We start from the raw sequence: 19270 nt of genomic DNA, 5'->3' as shown, positions 1-19270 counted from the left end.
CTATAAATGCCCTCAGGCAGATAGCCTAGCACCTACCTCTGAACCTATGAACCTATGCTTCTAAGGCATCAAACCCACATTGCAAAGTATGTTTACTAACTTGGTTTGCAGAATGCATTAACTCTTGTAAAGTTTTATTTTCTGCACAATCTGGAAGTAACACCATTTTTTCTTTAATTAGTTCCATGATATGTTGCTGGTAACATGTGAAACTTGCAATTCAAAGCCCTGATGGCAAGAGTTGCAGAGGTATATACCTTCTTACCCAATCTGTCTAAAGCTCTTGAATCCCTGTCTGAAGGGGTAGGGATTTTGACTGCAGTAGCCTTAACGCCTTTAGGTCCCTGGGGAAACTGTCTCTGGATCCGCAGTAGGATTCTTAAAGAGAAATTTGTGAGAATCAGGTACTCTGTAGTACCTGTCAGGTTTTCTAGGAGCTGGTGGTAAGATGTCAGGAGTAAGAATGGACTCCAAGAAGACACTGTCTACAATATCCAGGACAGGGAATACAGCTAGAGGCCTGTGCTGAAGCAAATCTAAAAATTCCCCGAGTCTCTTATTGGACTGAGGATAGTCCTTGCATTCCCAGCGGAAATACTCTCTTAAGGTATGCAAGGTTTCACCAAAAGAAAAATCCTCTGGAGAGGAGGCAGAGGGAATGGATTCCTCTGCATCTGAATCCTGATTGGTTTACCAGGACATACCCTTATCTACCTAAGGGTCACAGTCATCAGAGTCCTGGTCTGTAGAATACGAAGGCAATTCAATTCTTTGTCTTTTGGCAGGGGAAGGCTGGCTTCCCCTAATTAGAGTAATAAGGTCTTCAGTCACTCTAAGCATTTGTTTTTGTAGCATGGGAGGATGAGCATGCACTTTGGACGTCGGTTGTCTAGGTGTAGTGCGAACTCTGGGCCTGAGAAACTCGGTAGTTTTAGTAGGAAATGAAGTTGCCGGTTTAATATGAATATCAGTAGGTCGGAATACACCCTCAGAAGCCGGTGCCTGCACAGCGATTCCAGATCCATCCAAAGTAGAGACATTCGCAGGTTCCATAGTCGAAGAAGCATCTCGCGGCATACCAGACTCTGAATCGGTCTCAGCAGAGGCCTGCAAATCTGTAGAAATGAGCATCAGGGGCTGCAAAGGCACCTGAGTACCGGCAGACTGGCGACAAGCTTAACGGAAGCGTCGTCGGCAGTTTTTGACCTATGCGGTCTGTCTCTATCTTTGTGCTTTTTCAGAAGATCACTGGTTGGATGGCTTACTGAAGCCATTTCTGAATACGGAGAATGACAGCGAAAAAATTTAGCTACAAAAATAGCCCGACGACGAATGGTTTGGGTGTTAAACAAAGCACAAAACTGACAGCTAGGGATGTCGTGGTCTGGGCCTAAACAGGTGACACAGTAAGAATGAAAATCTCTGTGAGGTATTTGCTTTCCACAGGCAAGACAATTGTTAATTTTTTCTGACATCGGTTAGAGCAATAAAAAAAGAATCCCCAATGGGGTACTTGGCTTTAGAAGACTTCAGGTCTGAAACTTGAAAAAACGAAAATTTCAAGTAGCGGACAACCGACACTTGCAAACTGCTTCTGCTTCGGGCTCCTTCTCGACAAGAAAGACTGATGTAATGGCGTCGGCTGCATGTTTTATACCCCTGACGTCATGGAAGGGGCGACAGCATCCGACGCAGAAATCCCAGGACTCTGGTATTTGGGCCAACTGAGGGATACCCTGCAGGCAGATAACCCAAGTGTGATGACTGCAACAGTGAAACACGAAGAACATCTGGGCACTCACACCTTGTCTTTGATCATCACGTCTCCACAGTGGTAAAAAGGGCATTCTATATGGCTCATCTCATAAGTAAAGGTATTGCATCGAGAAAAGGAGAAGTTATCACCTTCCTGTACTCTTCACTCATTAGGCCAATAATGGAGTACAATGCCCCTTTTGGTATGTATCTTTCAAAGCACCTGCAACAATTGGAGAGACCACAAAGGTTCCTCAAGGAAAATTCAAGGTCTTCAGCAGCTATCCTATGTGGATTGGTTGAAATCACTGTCACTTTATTCTGTTTCATATAGACTACTCAGAGCTGATCTCTGCTTTACATATAAGGTGATCTCTGACCCTGCTTTATTGGAAATGCTGCACATCTGCAAGTCAAATGGCACACAGGTTACTTTCTCTAAGGAACTAAACCTGGTATGTGACATTAATAGAACCTGCTGGAGGGACAGATTTGTCTCCCAGAGGTTACCACACTTTTCGAATAGACTTCCACTTCACATCAAACAAAGCACCTCACTGGCCCTCTTCAAACAGAATCTGGATGATTGGATGGGTAACCGTAAATTCACCCCGGAGGTTCCACGTGTATCCCATTTGGACAGAAGCACTAGGTGCTGATCATGTTAATAAGAGTAAATTTGGCTAGGCTTGTAAGGGCCCTTGGGCCATTAGCCTAGTAGCTTCCTATGATCCTATGTCCTTATGACCCTAGCTTAGAACTTCACGTGAACACTTCACAAATATGTCTTTTAAAAGATAGACCACCTATGCTTAAGATTTACTGGCCTTCAACTTTTAACATTTGGCACCAGTACATATGATCTCACAGACATCCTTGCAAAGGTTCATCCCCCAGCCAGAGAATGCCAGAGCATACTGTTGATTAATCTGGTTTTCACAGATATCTGATAATTCACTAACTTTCAAAGAGAACATCCCTTAACTCCTTCAGCATGGGTCTATATTATGGTGTTGAAGTACCGTAACATCGAACACCTCATCGACAACATGTATTCAGTGAAATTCACTTCTACGATTCAGTGAATACTTACAGGGCAAACATGTAGTTGGCCAACTACACAATTTTGCCCTTTTGTCCACTGTAGTGCGATCGCGGACTTGTATATTTAGTTAAAGGGGATGTGGGGGGGGTGCAGCCCCCCACATAGGTGGGTTTGGTTTAGGTAGATTTAGTTCTACTGGGTTGCGGGTATTTGTTTGCCCTTTAAGTATTCAGTGAATCGCGCAAGTGATTTTTGCTGAATACGTGTCGACGACAAGGTGTTTGATGTTACAGCATTTCAATTTCGTAATATAGACCCTTCAGTATTTACTTTGCCTTCAATTATCTGTCAGTACACTACAGTTTGAGTAAATGAAATTGTAAGACACTTGAAATATAAACTATATCTCGCATAATCATGCATTTGTTTTTCAGTTTTCCTTTGACAAACATATTATAAAATTTTATCTGACTCATTTGTTAAAAAAAAAGAAAAGCTATAACTTAATATGCATTTTGTGAAGAATAAATATGAGACTTAACTTTCCGTAACAGTTGTTTAATACATTTATGGCCTTAAAGCCTCCACAAGGAGGTTCTATGCCTGCTCCCCCTTGGTTTTCTACCCCATTCAAGAGGCCCAGAGAGCAGGACTCCTCTGAAGATGATTTGGATTCTGGGGAAAAACCTTTGACATATTCTTCCAAGATCCCTTCTCACTTAGATTATGGCTCTGAGGTGGAAGATTCTATTTGCCCAGATTCTCCCTTAGGAGAACTCACCTTTGGGGATCCTAGTTCTCATATGAAGGAATATTTTAAATGGGACTGTTCTCAGGTTTCTGACATTCAAAAGAGGTACTATGAACTCCTCCAGATGGAGTCCTCTAAGCCCTGTGCTGTACCTCCAGCCTTGGCTGCCTTTCTCGATACATTCTCGGCCGTCTCTGTGGCCCTGGATTCTCAACCTCCAGCCACTAAGAAACCTGATAGATTTTTATAAGGTGCTGAATAAGTGTAAGTTCTTATGCAAATGTCCTTCTGCTGACACTTCTGCAGTGCCCGTCTCCTCTGACAAACCCTCTAAACCTTAGTCATGTACTAAACTACTTCCTTCAGACAAGAACAGTAGAGCTATGGAAAAGCAAGGCAAAAAAAACCTGCAGCAATGGCTTTTGGGTCTATTAATTACCAGACCCATATGACCAGTTTTATTCCTTCTTTCTCAGGTTTCCCAGGCAATCTCTAACCTCTCTGATTCTGAAGGGAAGGCCTTGGACCTCTCTTTACTAGGCTCTACTTCAAAGGTAGCTAACCACTCTATTAAATGTATTTATGATCCAGCTGATGCTTCATCTAGGGCTGCTGCCTTTGGTTCTGTTTTGACATTACTCTTGGCTTCATTTTGAGCCTTTCCCTGATGATGTTAAGGCTAAATTGCTGGATGCTCCTCGATAATAAGAACCTGTTTGGTTCTGCTTCTGCTGAGCTTTTTTAAGTCCCTTCAAGATAAAGGTGAGGCTATGTAGGAACTGAAGAATATTTCTGTTTCCAAAATCTAGATTCTAGAGAAATTAAACATCCAAATCTGACTTTCCTTGCATACAGCCTCGCCCTCTTACTGCAGGTAAGAAGGGTTCTAGGCGGATTCCTCCTGCTAAGCCTACTCAAGACTCCTACTGCTCAGAAGCCACCTTCTCAGGACAAGCCATGTTCCATTTGACAGTTTGCTTTCCCTTTCCTTGAGACAGGTTCCCTTATCCCTTCAACTTTTCCTGTCCCTTCCCAATTGGTTAAGGTTCCTCAAGACTCTTGGGTTCTGTCCATCATCCACAATGGATAATTCATGGTATGGAAATCCTTTCCTTCTTTTATGGGCATCCCTCAACCTGCTCAAGAACAGCTTCCTTTCTTCCCAGAATTACTTCAAGACCTTTTGGCACAAGAAACCATTCGATCTGTGCCCCTTCCCAGGAAGGGAAAGGGTTTTATTCCAGAATGTTTCTGGTTCCCAGGAAGGAAGGAAGGCACCTGAAGACCCATTCTGAACCTTTTTCAGCTCAACACCTTTCTGAAGGTCCCTTCTTGTCGGATGTTGCCCCTTCAAACCCTGTTTCCTCTTCTTTCTTGGTCTCCCTTGACCTCAAGAATGCTTAATTTCACATCTCAATTTATCCCTCTTTCAGGAATTTTTTGCATTTCTCTGTCTCTTCCTTGCATTTTCAGTTCTCTGCTTTGCCCTTTGGCCTTTCTACTGCCCCAACGGTATTTTATCAAATGCCTCACTCCTGTGATTGCCTTTTGCAGGATGAGAGAGTTTTAATTCAAAATCCTAAGGCTTTCATATACTAGCCAAATGTTGGGCTACCCTTGGCGAGGAATCCCTTTTGTAAAGAACACTGCAACAGTGAAGAGAAGGACATCTACTGTTATGATAGTATATTGGTGTAAAATCCTATGTCCTCTACTCAGTGCAGAATCAGAGGAAGCTGCCACAAAATTCTTCATATTCCTAGTCAGGCAGATTCTGAACCCTGTGAATTTTCACAGAATCATAGAACATACAAGGTAACTGGGCCCAGTGGCTATTTATACCTTGTCAGTACCCACTGTTAAACACTTCCTCCTTTTTCAAGTAGCAAAAGGACAGTCATACCAAGGGTATATTTGTGGGTTCCCATCCAGTTTAGCAACTTCTTTTTGAAAAAAGAAAATGTGTCACATTGCTTAATTTGTAGGGAAAGTTTGTTCAAGAGATGTGTTGCATAACAAATCTTTTTCTCCACTGTGTTTTGTTATTTGCTGAAGCAAGTTTAGATCCCTGGTTCTAGTTTTAGTGGGACTATTTGATTTATAGAGATATAACAGGTCTTGGATATCTGGATCTCTAATGACTGGAAAGGCTAAGCACACACTGTCCCTAAGGAATCTGTAGGACACAGAATAGAGGGATACTACTTCTGATCAATGTGGAATATAGAAGGGTAAGAATTTCCAAGGATATATAGGAAACACCTTTAGCAACATGACGGTCAAAGACAATGGAATTATCTATCATGTCCCAAGGTCTCTCACCACACATTCATTTTGAAGTAGAGTACTGCTTATACTACTGTCTACCAAATGCAATGCTGCTGCACTTTAGAATTTACTTTTACCCACTTTCGGCCACTAATTGTTGACTCGTGAATTCCAGCTGAAACCTCTGCGCATCAGCAGGGAACTTGAGGAGGGTACCAGTTTTGCAGTCATCTACAAATATGGTTAGCAAGAGACCCCCATCTGTAAATTAGCTATCTGGCAAGTATACGTTGAATACTACAGGTCCCAGCACACAACCCTGAGGAACACCATTGGTCACCTCCATGTTTGCTGAGGACACACCTGCCATCCTCACTATACAATTTCCAACCCTCAGCCAATTTGCTATACCAACTGCATATGGGTGAATGTAGAGCTTATTCGGCTCATTTATTTTGTTACCATACCAGGTCAAGATCTGCTGTATGGACAGTATGTTCACTGTCCACAACGTGAGTTACTCTATCAAAGAAGTTGACCAAATTCATTATACTGCATCATGTAGTGGTAGTCAGAATAATGGTGTGTGTGTGTGTCTGTGTGTGTGTGTCTATACTTCCATACAAAAGGCATGGGTAAGTCATCAACTATGGTGTCTGCAGTGACTTACAACAGCACCACATTTGATGACACTAGGATCAAGAGTCTGCAGTGACTTGCAACAGCACCATATTTGATGACACTAGGAGCCAGCAAAGTGTACTTCTTCTGAATATCCTATCTTTTTGATTAGTAAGGCTTATTAGTTGACTGTAACCATGCAGCTGTATTCAAGGATGACTGCAGCTATCTGCCCATTATTTCCAATCAGTGATGACATCGCCCATGATTATATGCTTAGAGATATTTTGGGGCCTTATCAGTAACGGTTATATAACTGCTACTTACTATATAGATATAGTACAACTGTGTACATCGTAATTTACATCTTATTTCATCATAAACAAGTCACAGTTTGTGAACTTAAATGGAATCATATTTTTCAAGATTGTTGATTGTGCTAAGTGATGATTATAAGACCTACTCACCCTATTACCTACAGTTCCTTGTATTTCAATACTATTAGTACACATGGTCGATTATACTGTTTGAAAAGTAATATCTATACACTGGAAGAGAGGAATTGTGTTAGAATGAAAACCAGTAATTGATCCATACATCAAACACACACACACACCAATAAAAACATGATTTACCTGGAAATGCTCCTTTATAACATATGCATTCGCAATTTTGGCCTTTGTGCCTTCATAATCTCCCACATCACTGATACAAATGGCATACCACTAAAAAGAAATTATAAAAAGAGGTAAATAGAGTCAGTACCAACTTCATCATCAGAGATAAAGCACACTTACAAGCAATAAAGTGACAGACAATCCACTGTATTCATAAAAATGGTGTGCATAATAGCTGTGTGCATACTGTAAAGTCCACAGTTACGGCAATGGCATAATTCATAAACATATCTTGTTCTACTGACATGACACATTTCTGAAATGTACACACAATACACAGATGTTTATCGTACAGTACTGCAGAGGCAATACACAGATGTACTTTGTCAGCATCTCATCAGCACGAGTCATGCTAATGACGCATGCTAATGATCTGCAACAACAAAAAGGATGACTTCACCCACACTATTACTGATATACTCACATTTATGAGTTCATAACAAACAATACAGCATTTAATAAAAAAAAGAAGTTATGTTCTTACCATAACATTCCATCTGAGTAGTAGACTTCATTCTTCTGCACATATGGGTATAAGGATCAGATTCGGATCCAAGCCGGCAAAACTTTTCAAGCATCAGTTCCGAGTTCCAAGCTCCTCCCTTACCTATATTACATCACTTCCTCCTATCTAGCCCCAGATCGTGTTTGCTGACACTAAGTGGCAATATAACCACAATCCTAAACAGGAAAAACCTGAAGAGTGAGGGGAATGGAGGGAGGGAAGATGCAGAAGAATGAAGTCTACTACCCAGATGGAACGTTATGGTAAGAACATAACTTCTTTATCTGAAGTAGTTGACTTCATTCATTCTGCACATATGGGACAAAATCCCCAGCTACTAGTATTCCTGGGAGGCCCTTATGGAAGGATATTTCTGAGCACCGCAGAGCCAAAGGATGCTCTCCCTCTAGAAATAAGATCCAATTTATAATGAAAGATGAATGTGTGTGAATTGGCCCAAGTCGCTGCCACACAGATATCGTCTAACGGAACCCTTGACCAGAAAGCTGCAGAAGTGGCCATTGCTCTAGTGGAATGAGCCTTCAATACACCAGGAGGAGATAAACCTTTGTCCTTATAAACCTGTGCAATACAGAGAGTGATCCACCTTGCTAAGGACACTTTTGAAACTGCTTTGCCCAAAAATGGTTTTGAAAAAAGAGACAAACAATTGATCCGACTTCCGGAAGGGTTTAGTCCTATAGAGATAAAAACGAAGCTGTCTATGGACATCCAATAAATGAAGCTTATGTTCACCTCTATTTTGAAAATTTGGGAAGAAGACTGGCAAATTTATAGACTGATTAATATTGGCTGCTGAGGACACCTTGGGAAGAAAGGAAAGGTTCATACGCAGCAAAACCCTATCCTTGTGGAAAACCAAATAGGGGGGCAAGGAGGATAAGGCCTGCAACTCTGAAACTCTCTTGGCTGACGTGATGGCGACCAAGAAGGCTATCTTCCATGACAAAAACTTAATCGGAACTGAACCGGCTGGCTCAAAGGGGGGAGAGGTCAAAGCCTGAAGGACTAAAGTCAGATCCCAGGGGGGCACCGTTTCTTTAACTGGTGGTCGCAATAAAAAAGTGCCCTTCAGGAAAGCTTTACACAATTTGGCAGAAGCCAGAGCAACCTTATTTTCACCCACATAAAAATTAGAGATGGCAGCCAGCTGAACCTTGATGGTAGAAGCACTTGCGCCTGATCGAAAAAGATCGGCCAGAAAACCCAGTATGACCGGAACGGGGGCTGTAAACGGGTTCAGATTGCGCTGAGAAGCTCAAACACAAAAACGTCTCCACTTGCTATTGTAGGAGTTTCCTAGTGGAGGCTTTAAGCAAAGCTACCAGAATATTCTTAACAGGGGACGAAAGTCCAGGAGTCCTGATGATCATGGGAACTGCAGCAGCCATGCCATCAGCTTGAAACTGTCCAGGTTGGGCAGGGGCAAGCCCGACGGGTGAGAAATCAGATCCGGGCATGGATCTAGAGTCCATGGAGGAGCTAACAGGTGAGAACATAGGAAGGGAAACCACACTTGACGTGGCCAGAAGGCAGCTATGGGAATGACTTTGCACTGCAGCCGGCAAACTCTCTGATGGAACTTGGGAATAAGAGGTAACTGGGGATAAGCATGCAGTAGCCCGGGAGGCCAAGAATCGACTAGAGCATCCCTGGGGACATCCCCTGGAGGGGGGATCAGAGCAAAGAAGTTGCTGCACTTCGCGTTGGAAGGAGATGAGAAGAGATCGCAGCAAGGTTGACCCCAAACACGGAAGATCTTCTCCGCCACTGATTGTTTCAGAGACCACTCGTAAGGTAGAAGGATTGCCCTGCTGAGACTGTCCGCTAGAATGTTGGAGCGTCCCGGGATGTGCATTGCTATGAGAAACCGGCTGGTGGATATGGCCCCACTCCCAAACCCTCATGGCCTCGCAACAAAGGGGGTAGGATCGGGTCCCTCCCTGTTTGTTTATATATCAGACTACAGACATGTTGTCTGACTGAATGGCTACTGTCCCCGGAGGTAGGACAGGTTGGAGGGCTCTCAACGCTAAAAGCACTGCCCTCATCACCAGGACATTGATGTGTAGCTTGGTCTCTGGACGTGCCCTGGACCGTCCTTCCCAGGAAGTGCCCCCCCACCTGGAATGAAAAGCGTCCGTGGTCACCATGGCTTGAGCCAGAGGGGCTAGAAAGCTGCGCTCAGCGAAAATGTCCGCTGATTGAAGCCACCACTGGAGTGACGTTCTGCATGTCCAATTGATTCAGATGTGTAAATTCATCGGAAGGTGTAGCCAGGACCATTGAACTGCTAGATTCCACTGAAGGACTCTCATGTGAAGACGTGCAAGAGGGAGGATAGAGATTGCGACTGCCATCGAACCCAGGGCCCTGAGAACATCGGCTGCTGTGACTACCGAGTGATCCAGGATAGCCGATACATGGAGTCTAAGATTTTCTGTCCTTTCCGAGGTGAGAAAAACCTTTGACTGAATCGAATCCAACCGTGCCCCGATGAAGTCTATGATCTGAACTGGAGCCAGGTGCGACTTGTTGATATTGATCGTGATGCCTAACTTGTGAGCCAGACCGAGGAAGTAGTGTAGGGCTTGACACAGGAGACGTTTGGTGGATGCAGCGAAGAGCCAGTCATCTAGGTAGGGGAATACTTGAATGCCCTGAAGTTTCAGGTGAGCCGCTACGACCGCCATAACCTTGGTGAACACCCTGGGGGCTGTGGTGAGACCAAAGGGTAGGGCTCTGAATTGAAAGTGACTGGCCCCTAGCCGGAAGCGTATAAACCTCCTGGAGCTCCTGTGGACCTTGATGTGATAGTAATCATCCTGGAGGTCTACCGAGCACACCCAGTTGCATTCTCTCAGAAACGGTAGAATGGACTGTAGAGTGATTATCCGGAATTTTTGTTTCTCTACCGACAGGTTGAGGATAGACAGGTCCAGAATGGGCCTGAGGTCCCCAGTCTTCTTTGGCACTAAAAAGAACTTGGAGTAGATGCCTGATCTGGATTGATCTGGGGGGACCGGCTCGATGGCTCGTTTTTGTAGCAGCTTCAAAACCTCTAAGGCTGCAGCCTCCCTGTGAGCGGGTGGAACATCTGGAAGGTGTGCTGGAGTTATGGGACATGAAATGAAGGGGATAGAATATCCTCTGGATATGATGTTTAACAGCCAGCGGTCTTCAGTAATGGACTACCATGCCACTGGATGTAAGGAAAATCGTCCCCCGACTGCCTCCAGAGTAGAGCACCTGGGCAACCCCTCAGGGTTGCTGCATGGGTCTGTCGGAAAAAGGTTCCCTAGACCCGAAGTTTCTGGGACCCCCTCTGCCTCTGGGACGGCGTCGGTCTTGTCCCCCTCTGCCTCTGGGGGACGAATATTCCTGAGTGTCACAAAAGGATTGTGATTTCCGGAACCACATCTTCTTTTGCCCCTTTTGGTTCCTGGAACAGGACCTCTGGAGGTTAGAGAAGCAGATTCCAATGGCTGACAAAGTCTTTCCGTCCTTCTCACTCTGGGTTAGTGCGTCACATACAGTCTTCCCAAAGAGGGATGATCCATCGAAAGGGGCGTTGATGAAAGATGCCTTAAAGGGGTCTGCAAATTGACACAGCCTGATCCAGGCGTGACGCCGCATGGCAACACCTGTATCAGCAGCTCTAGCGGCTCCCTCCGTAGCATGAGAGAGGAGATGCATAGAGGTATTTGTCACTGATTTCAGTGTAGTCATCATTGCAGTGAAAGACTGCTTGTCCTGTTGTGACAGAGATTCCAGGGGCGACTCAATTAGTTCTGATACAAGGTCTCGCTGCAGTCGGATAACATGTGCCAAGTAATTCAGCGCACGGATAGAAAATGTCGCTGACGAGTACATGCACTTCCCGAAACTATCCAGCGACCTGGACTCTTTGTCTGGTGGATGAACCGAGGAACTCTCCTGTGCCAGTTCTTTCTTTGTGGCAGCTGCAACCACCAAAGCGTCTACTGGGGCTATTTTGGACCATGCCTGCCTGTCTGATGGTGGGGAAAGAATTTTGTCTGGCCTTTTGGGTATAGGCTCTACGTGGTCAGGATCCTTCCATGCCCTAGTGGTGATGAGGTCCACCAAAGGGTCCACTGGAGGGGAGACCCAGGAAGTAGATGGGCCTGTTCCGAAGGCCTCCAGGAATACGGACTCATCCACAGAGGGTTTGGGGGCTGACCAACCTCCTCTTTGGCGGAAGATCTCCATAATGTCTCCAAACGAGATGTCCTTGGTAGGTGATCTAGGGGAACCCTCTCCTTCATCCAAGTCCGTATCAGTGGTAATGGACTCAGGGGAGTCCAAGTGTCTCCTCTTACACTTGCGCTTACAAGGTTCCTCTCCAGTGGGACTCTCTGGAGAGGATTCGTAAGCCTCCGGGGATTCCCTGAGGGGAACAACCTGGGGTTGCTTTGGCACAGGCTGTCCCTGAGACAGGGTAATGGGAGCAGAATCCAAAATCAGAGGGGTCTGGGTAGGATCCGAGTAGGTAAGCTGTGGTCTCAACCCCTGGGAGAGAACCCTTTCCACTGCCCTGAACTCCGATGGAGAGCACACCTCCGTAGAATGTAAGGAAGAGGCTCTCCCCGGCACCAAAGCAGGGATCGGAGCCGACATAGGGGTAGTCCGGGCACCGAGGATGGGATCAGAAAGAGCGAGATCTTGACCCTCGGGTCCGACTCCCCGACCACGTCTCCGAGAGTCTCCTGGATCCGAGACCGGATCCGTGGAACTCAAGGTGATGGCCGGCGTTGAGGAAACGAGAACAGTCGGCGCCGACCCAACAGCTCCAAAAGGTCTCGGACCAGAGAACCCCGAAGCGTCGGGTCGGATCGGGGACAGAGCAATAGGGTGGAACATAGTTGAAGAAGGAAGACCCTCTCCAATGGGAGAGGGCCCTGGTAAGACCCCCATCTGAATCTGGTTCTGGATGAACCTCCTCATCAGCCTGTTCATATCCAGGTCGGAGACACTCCAAGTAGACCTGGAGGAAGCGACCGACTCAGGTCTGGGCCGGATCTGAGGGGAGTGCCTCGGCTCCGATGGCTCCATCGGCTCCGGCGAGAAACGGGGAGAGAGGAGCCGAGGAGAACTATTGGGTGCCTTTGAAGAGGGGCTGGAGAAAGACTCCGTGTCCGGTGATCTTTTTCTGGGCCTGTCCCTCTCCTTGTGACGCCTCTCCTTATCCCTTCTGTCTCTACCTCTCTGGGACGACTCCGATGAAGCAGGCCTGGCGGGAGGTTGAGCCCCTGCCTACACAGTGTCACTGGCTGGAGAGGAAACTGAGGCAGACTCTAGGGCAGAAGCTAGTAGCAGACCCTTAGCCACAAGCTTAGCCCGGCAATCCTTCAAAGCCCTAGGATTAAAGCCTGAACAAATGTCGCAAGATGCAGACAGATGGGTGACCCCTAAACATAGAACACACAGAGTGTGGCCATCGGCTGGTGAGAGCTTGTGACCACACTCTGTGCACTTCTTAAAGAGAACCTTCGGCTGTTCAGCCATAGTAGAAACAGTAAAAGCCCTAACGGCCCACTCAAACACACACAAACAGGGATTGGGCCTAGGTGGAAAACCAGTATCACAAACAAAAACAGTTACAACTTTTTTTTTTTCCACAACTAACACGACGATCGAACACGAAGGGAGGAAAAAAGGGAAAGGTATTCACACTCAACTATCGCAAAAAAACAAAAAACCTTACCACCTTGCTTAGATCTCAGAGACCACGACGCTGACTCTTAGAGCGGCAAACGAGATCTGTGGCTAGATAGGAGGATATGATGTAATATAGGTAAGGGAGGAGCTTGGAGCTCAGAGCTGATGCTTGAAAAGTTTTGCCGTCTCGGATCCGAATCAGATCCGTATACCCATATGTGCAGAATGAATGAAGTCAACTACTTCAGATTCATATATCTTCCTAGGTCACTCTGGGTAGCAGATCGCTGAGCTGATGTATATGTTTTATCAAAAGTTGTACAAATCCTGAAGTCTTCTGTCATCAGAAATACTTCATTAGTACTTTAAAAATATACTGGGACTGTCTCATAGAAAAGCTCTCTAGGAACAGCAGGACAGATCCTCAACACAAGAAGAAAGTCATAACATTTTGTTTTTTTTTTTCTTACAGCTAACTTGGAAGCAAACATCTCCTTTAGTTACAAGGGAAGGGGAGCTATGCAGGTTCGTGAATGACTTCCCAACAGTAACCCAGCTATGACACTCCAAAGATGCCTAGCCCACTGCAGTGCAGCAGTACCTTGCCTGCATCTACCACTAGCTGACAGCTCTATGAAGTGGTAACAGAACACTATGCATCACAGTATATGGCACCTCTAGTGGTATGACCCAGCCATCTTTTTCTCCTGTTATACTACCTCCACAGGCTCTTACTAAAACCTTGCCAGTCCCAAGCTTGATGCCATTACAGTGACTGCAGACTCACTGCACATATGGAAAGGAGCAGATCATCTGTTAAAAGCTCCTATGCCATGACTGTTAAGTTGGGGTCACTACCATTACATAATACTGAGGGAATCTGGTACTGTTGGAGCTATCACTGGCAGGAGTTTGGCTGCATCACAATGTGGAGGCATGACATGCTTGGCTGTGATAGTGTGCCCTGTACCCACCATCGAGATGTACCCATTCATCTCCTTCACTTTAAATGATCTGTGAAGTGTCATTCCAAGAAATGGTGATTCTGTTGCTCAGCTACTTTATACTAAGTAGTGCATCACCATTTCCTGGACTTTGCCCTCAAAGATGTAGTATTTGCATGGCATGTCCACCACCCTACGCAATCCCTGACCTTACCCCACAGTGTAGTCCACAATACACAATTTTTTTGAATTTCAAACTATGCTGTGGATCTCCACTTGCATATCAACTGTGTTTTTGAACTGCTCCAGGCATGCAGCTATGTATGTTGCAACTCTATTATGTGCGACTTGAACTGCACACCACAGCTATGTATAGCAATCAAAACAAATTAATGTTGGCAAGATCTAGGACTTATAACAAAAAAAAAAAAAAAAAAAAAAAAGGACAACTTGCCTCAATCTGCATTTCTGAAGGATAGTATTACAATGTTATATATCAAGTTATTATCAGGGTATGCAGTCTCTCTTCAGCTACTCTATTTCTAAACTTTGGAATATCCTACCTGGCCACCTAACATCCAACAACTCCATCACACAATTTAAAAATCTCCTAAAATCCCACCTCATGGTAAACACAGACATACAATCAATAAGACATACCCTACGATATGTGAAGTCTAGTTATTCTCTCAGTTTAAAATATAGGCATGACTAACTCCTCTTCAGTCCCTGGTTCAAGTCTGACTTCAAGATATTGAATGTTGTTGTTGTGTCTTTCGGCTTTTCCCGGTTAGGGGTCGCCACAGCGGAACTCCGGTCCACTAATGATTGGCAGTAGATTTGTTTACGTGCCGAGTTGCCAGCCCTGACGCACAACCTTCAACGAAGGTACACCCATTCACGCATGTCTCCACACAAAATATGTTTGAAAAAGTACTGCATGTTTTAAATATGAAACATACCTCAGAACGGTTATATCATACCCTGAAATTGTAACTATGTACTGTCTGATTTTTACTAATACTGTTTAATGTATGTATATATCATCATTCTTAACTGACTATGTATTTAATCTGAAGCTTTTTTCCCTGGGCCTCCACTGAAAATGGACATGTGTCCAGTCGGACTTTCCCAGTAAACAAATGTAAAATAAATTAAATAAATAAGATAAAGCACTACTATAAGTCATACGTATAATTTCAGAAGTTTTTTTTTCAGTCCTGATAGTACATTATGTTTTATCCTGGTACTGGATGCATGGAAAACTCCACAAACATTCCTGATGTTTTAATCATCTACAGTTTCTTTATTAGATAAGCTATTGTACTCTAAAAGCATTCAGCATATGTTCAGCTTTTTATCATCAGTCAGGTATAACCATTTCAAAATAAATACCGGACACTTACAGACTAATCCTTCCCATCCATATGCCCTGCAATTGTAAAAGGACATTTAAAAACTGGTGCCTTGATCCTCGGTTCTGTGAGAGACTGTCATTTTTATGAGGTGGCATGCTGTAGCTGGGGAGATTGCAACTGATCTGAAGTCAAGGCATTTCTTGCTAAATGTATCCTAAGAAATGCATAGTTTATTAAGTACCAGCCAAGAAAGATCATAGTGTGTGTGTGTGTGTGTGTTTTCTTTTTTAGTTTTTTTTTACCAAAGCCATTAACATGCCGAAAATCAGTCTCTTCAGTATCACAGCCACAAGTACTGCAACTTCACTGAAGTGTATTAGCAACAAACTTCAACACACATTCTCAACTCAAATCTTGTCCAATCAGTGCAGTACATCAATGTGCCCCTGCCCCATATTCTGACACTCACTTCTTAACTCATTTTATTTATATTATTTAGTCTCACTGACCCAGAATAAGCTCTTTGAGGAGGGATCTGGTACTTTAAAGGTATATCCTTGCAAAAACAAATCAAGGACTTCAGTTGTTATGACATTACAGAATAATTAAGCAATAACCATGCCTGGGTGTGGGTAATACTGGATTTACCCACGGTTGGTGTGGTTTGGTCACGAGGGTGAAGCCCGAGTGGCCAAACAAAGACAATCATGGGTAAATCCAGCATTACTCACACCCAGAAGTGGGTTATTGCTATTATACAATGACATTACTTAAGAAAAAAAAATACTTACTTTTCTTAAATAATGGCATTGTATAATGCCTCTGTGCTGCCCTTCCACAGCTGTCTGGTATTCTGCGACAGTTTTGATGTATTGTGCATGCGTATGCTTGCGCAGTACATCAGAGCTGTGTGTGGAAGCAACGGAGAAAGCAAGATCTCCATTGCTTTTTTCAAGCTTTCTAGCTATGTTAAACTCCTTTAACATAGCGAGACACTTTCTAAAAAGCAACGGAGATCTTGCATTCTCCATTGCGGTTAACAAAAAAAAAAAAAAAAAAAAAAAAAAGACTTACACTAATGGAAAAAGTCTGGGCGACCAGACCTTTTCCCTTTATTACAAGTCTCATCTACAACATGCACGCTGACCAATCAGCATGCACGTTTTGGAATATTAATGGGGGGGGGGTCGTTGTATAATGATCAATATACAATATTTTCATGTTGAACCCATGAAGATACCAACAGAAACATCCAAAGACAAATATATGCAGACACATTACTGTAAGTAACTAGACTGGCAAAAATGCATTAAAGTTGGTGTATAAAAATAAACAGGATATTCTTAGCTAAATCACACTAGCCTTCTGACCTACAGGCAACACGTAGGAAATGAGAAACATAATAAAAGACTGCAGAGTTAATGAGTGGTAAATAATTTGCAGATAGCATAACTACCTTGGACTGATGATGATACCCCCCCAACCACAACCTGACTAAGTAGTGCATCACACTTTTGATCTTAGGTGAGGGAAGTTATGTTTTCTTCAAACTGCTGGAATGTAATTTATTTAACCATTTCATTAAGAAATAGTTAAGAGCTACTGTTATTCTGATTTTAACACTGATGTGAAGAACTCACTTTAGTGGCTCAATAAAGTTTCCTTTTAGTTCATCTAAACAGTGTTTTTATTTTTATGTATTCAGTAATATAACTGAGGCTTACGTTACAGAGTTAGGGGTCATCAGCTATTTCATAGACATTTTTAAAAAAAAAGAATTCAGGAAAAAAAATCAGAAAATAATGCTCATTTCTACAGTGAAATCCCTTACACTTACTTTCATAGGTGAGTGAGTAAGTTGTCAGGTTTCTCCTGAAATGCAGGGAGACCTTTTAATTACAGAATAAGCACTCAGTCCATTGCTTAAGGGTATGAAAGACAAGTAACTGCCATAGTGGAAGGGAGACCGACAGAAAGGATAACCACTATTTAGCAAGCAGGATACAACTGTACAAGTGGATTTTACCCAACTGTACACACCCAAAGAGGCAGTCTAAACCATTATATTAAGTTCCACAGGCAAAGTGGAAGTCAATGGCTCCAGTATACACCAAAGCACTGGGGTTAGATGTTTCCAATGTAACCAAGTGAGATATGTACAGTCACAATTTCCACAAAGACAGAAGCAGAGGAAAAATCCATACCAAAGAGCTAGCAGAAGCAGTAACATGGCAGTGGTTGGTTGCCTAAAACTGTACTTGCTCCAGATAATAACAATCTGTACCCTTTCCTGCAAGAGGGCAAACAAATTACTTTTAAGAGGGATACTGCATCAGACATCACAATTACTAACCCTTTAGTTAGACAACAGCATTATTTGCCTAAGTAGTCCATTCGGCTTAGGGCCACAGAAGAGGCACATTTAGTTGCCATTGGCCAACATTTACTTGGGCTAAGTATGCAAGCGGATGGCAACAACATCTCTGCACGTCTTGATAGGAAATTACTATGATGGTACACTAACTTATGCACGTGCAGTCACATTCAGGAAAGGTATAGGAGGGAATCCAGCTGGTGCCCACACACCAAGTAAAAGTTAATGATAACAGTTAGTTCAGGAAAGAAAATGGTTAATAGCAGCAATCCTAAACTGGAGCCACAAGTGCTGAAAGGTACTCGGCATCTTCTGAAAGAGGCTACATCAAGGGGAGGGATTGCTAGCAGCAGTAAAGTCCAAGTCTGAGCTACAGTTGTCAAAAGATACTAGACTTCCTACAGAAGGACAACTGGGCATGATTATGAAGACAGAGTTGTGACAAACTCAGCTCTCAGATCTACCTTATAGAGAGTGTAGCGAAGGAAGCTTTTGACTTTCAAGGGAAGACAAAGTCCATATACTGACACAATGGGATATTATGCAGAGAATGGAGTCCTACACAAGGAATAGAAAACCAGTACAGCAGTTAGTAGTTACAAGGGGCTAACATCAGTTACTTCTGGCCACACAGCCCATGGTATTCCTTTTTTAGACCATCTAGACTTAAAGCATATGAAGACCAGGCTTATGTAAAAAGTTTTGTGGTCAGTTATTGCAAAATACATGAAATGGCTCTGTGAGACATCTGAGCAATATCAAAAGGTTGCTAAGACAGAAGGCTGCCTGTTTTGACATCTCTGAATGCTACTGAAGTACAACGTTAGAGGGTAGCCATGGATATTGTGGGGTTTCTTGGTAGCCCAAGCACGAGAGGTAATAAGAAGTATATCTTTGCCATGCTGGATTATGCTACTAAATAACCTGAAGTAATGGCTTTGGCTTTGTCTTCTATCAAGGTAGAAAAGGTAGGAAATGCTCTATCAGATACTTTCAGTAGGGTAATTTTTTCCCCAGAAAATAATGATGAACAGAAGGGTTGTCCCTCATGTCATATCTGCTGATCTGCTTGTGGAAGTGTTGTGGGTAAAAATTTCCACCTACCATCCATAAGCAGTCTGCTAGAGAGGTTTAACTCGACTCTTAAGACAATGCTAACGTTACCTGTAGACCACTTTAGCCACAAGCTACAAGTACTTGCCTCATATTTTCTGTGCACACAGGGTGCTACCTCAAGAATCCAAAGGATTTTTATCATTTGTTGTATTTCAC

At 43.7% G+C, this 19270-nt stretch overlaps 1 protein-coding gene across 2 annotated transcripts in view; it reads right to left on the bottom strand.

The window, feature by feature from the left end:
• The window catches only part of RMDN1 (regulator of microtubule dynamics 1), a 450051-nt gene that overhangs the window by 284359 nt on the left and 146422 nt on the right, over positions 1-19270 (bottom strand). For both annotated transcript variants that reach the window (XM_044065986.1, XR_006364034.1), the window contains exon 5: positions 7076-7165. In XM_044065986.1, coding sequence (XP_043921921.1) covers positions 7076-7165 — 90 coding nt within the window. The remainder of the gene's footprint in view (positions 1-7075; positions 7166-19270) is intronic.

This window comes from Protopterus annectens, chromosome 3.part0, assembly GCF_019279795.1.
Source record: "Protopterus annectens isolate FY-2018-M chromosome 3.part0, PAN1.0, whole genome shotgun sequence".
NCBI lineage: Eukaryota > Metazoa > Chordata > Ceratodontiformes > Protopteridae > Protopterus > Protopterus annectens.
The sequence above is the reverse complement of the archived record's forward strand: the minus strand, read 5'-3'. Positions and strand labels throughout refer to the sequence as shown.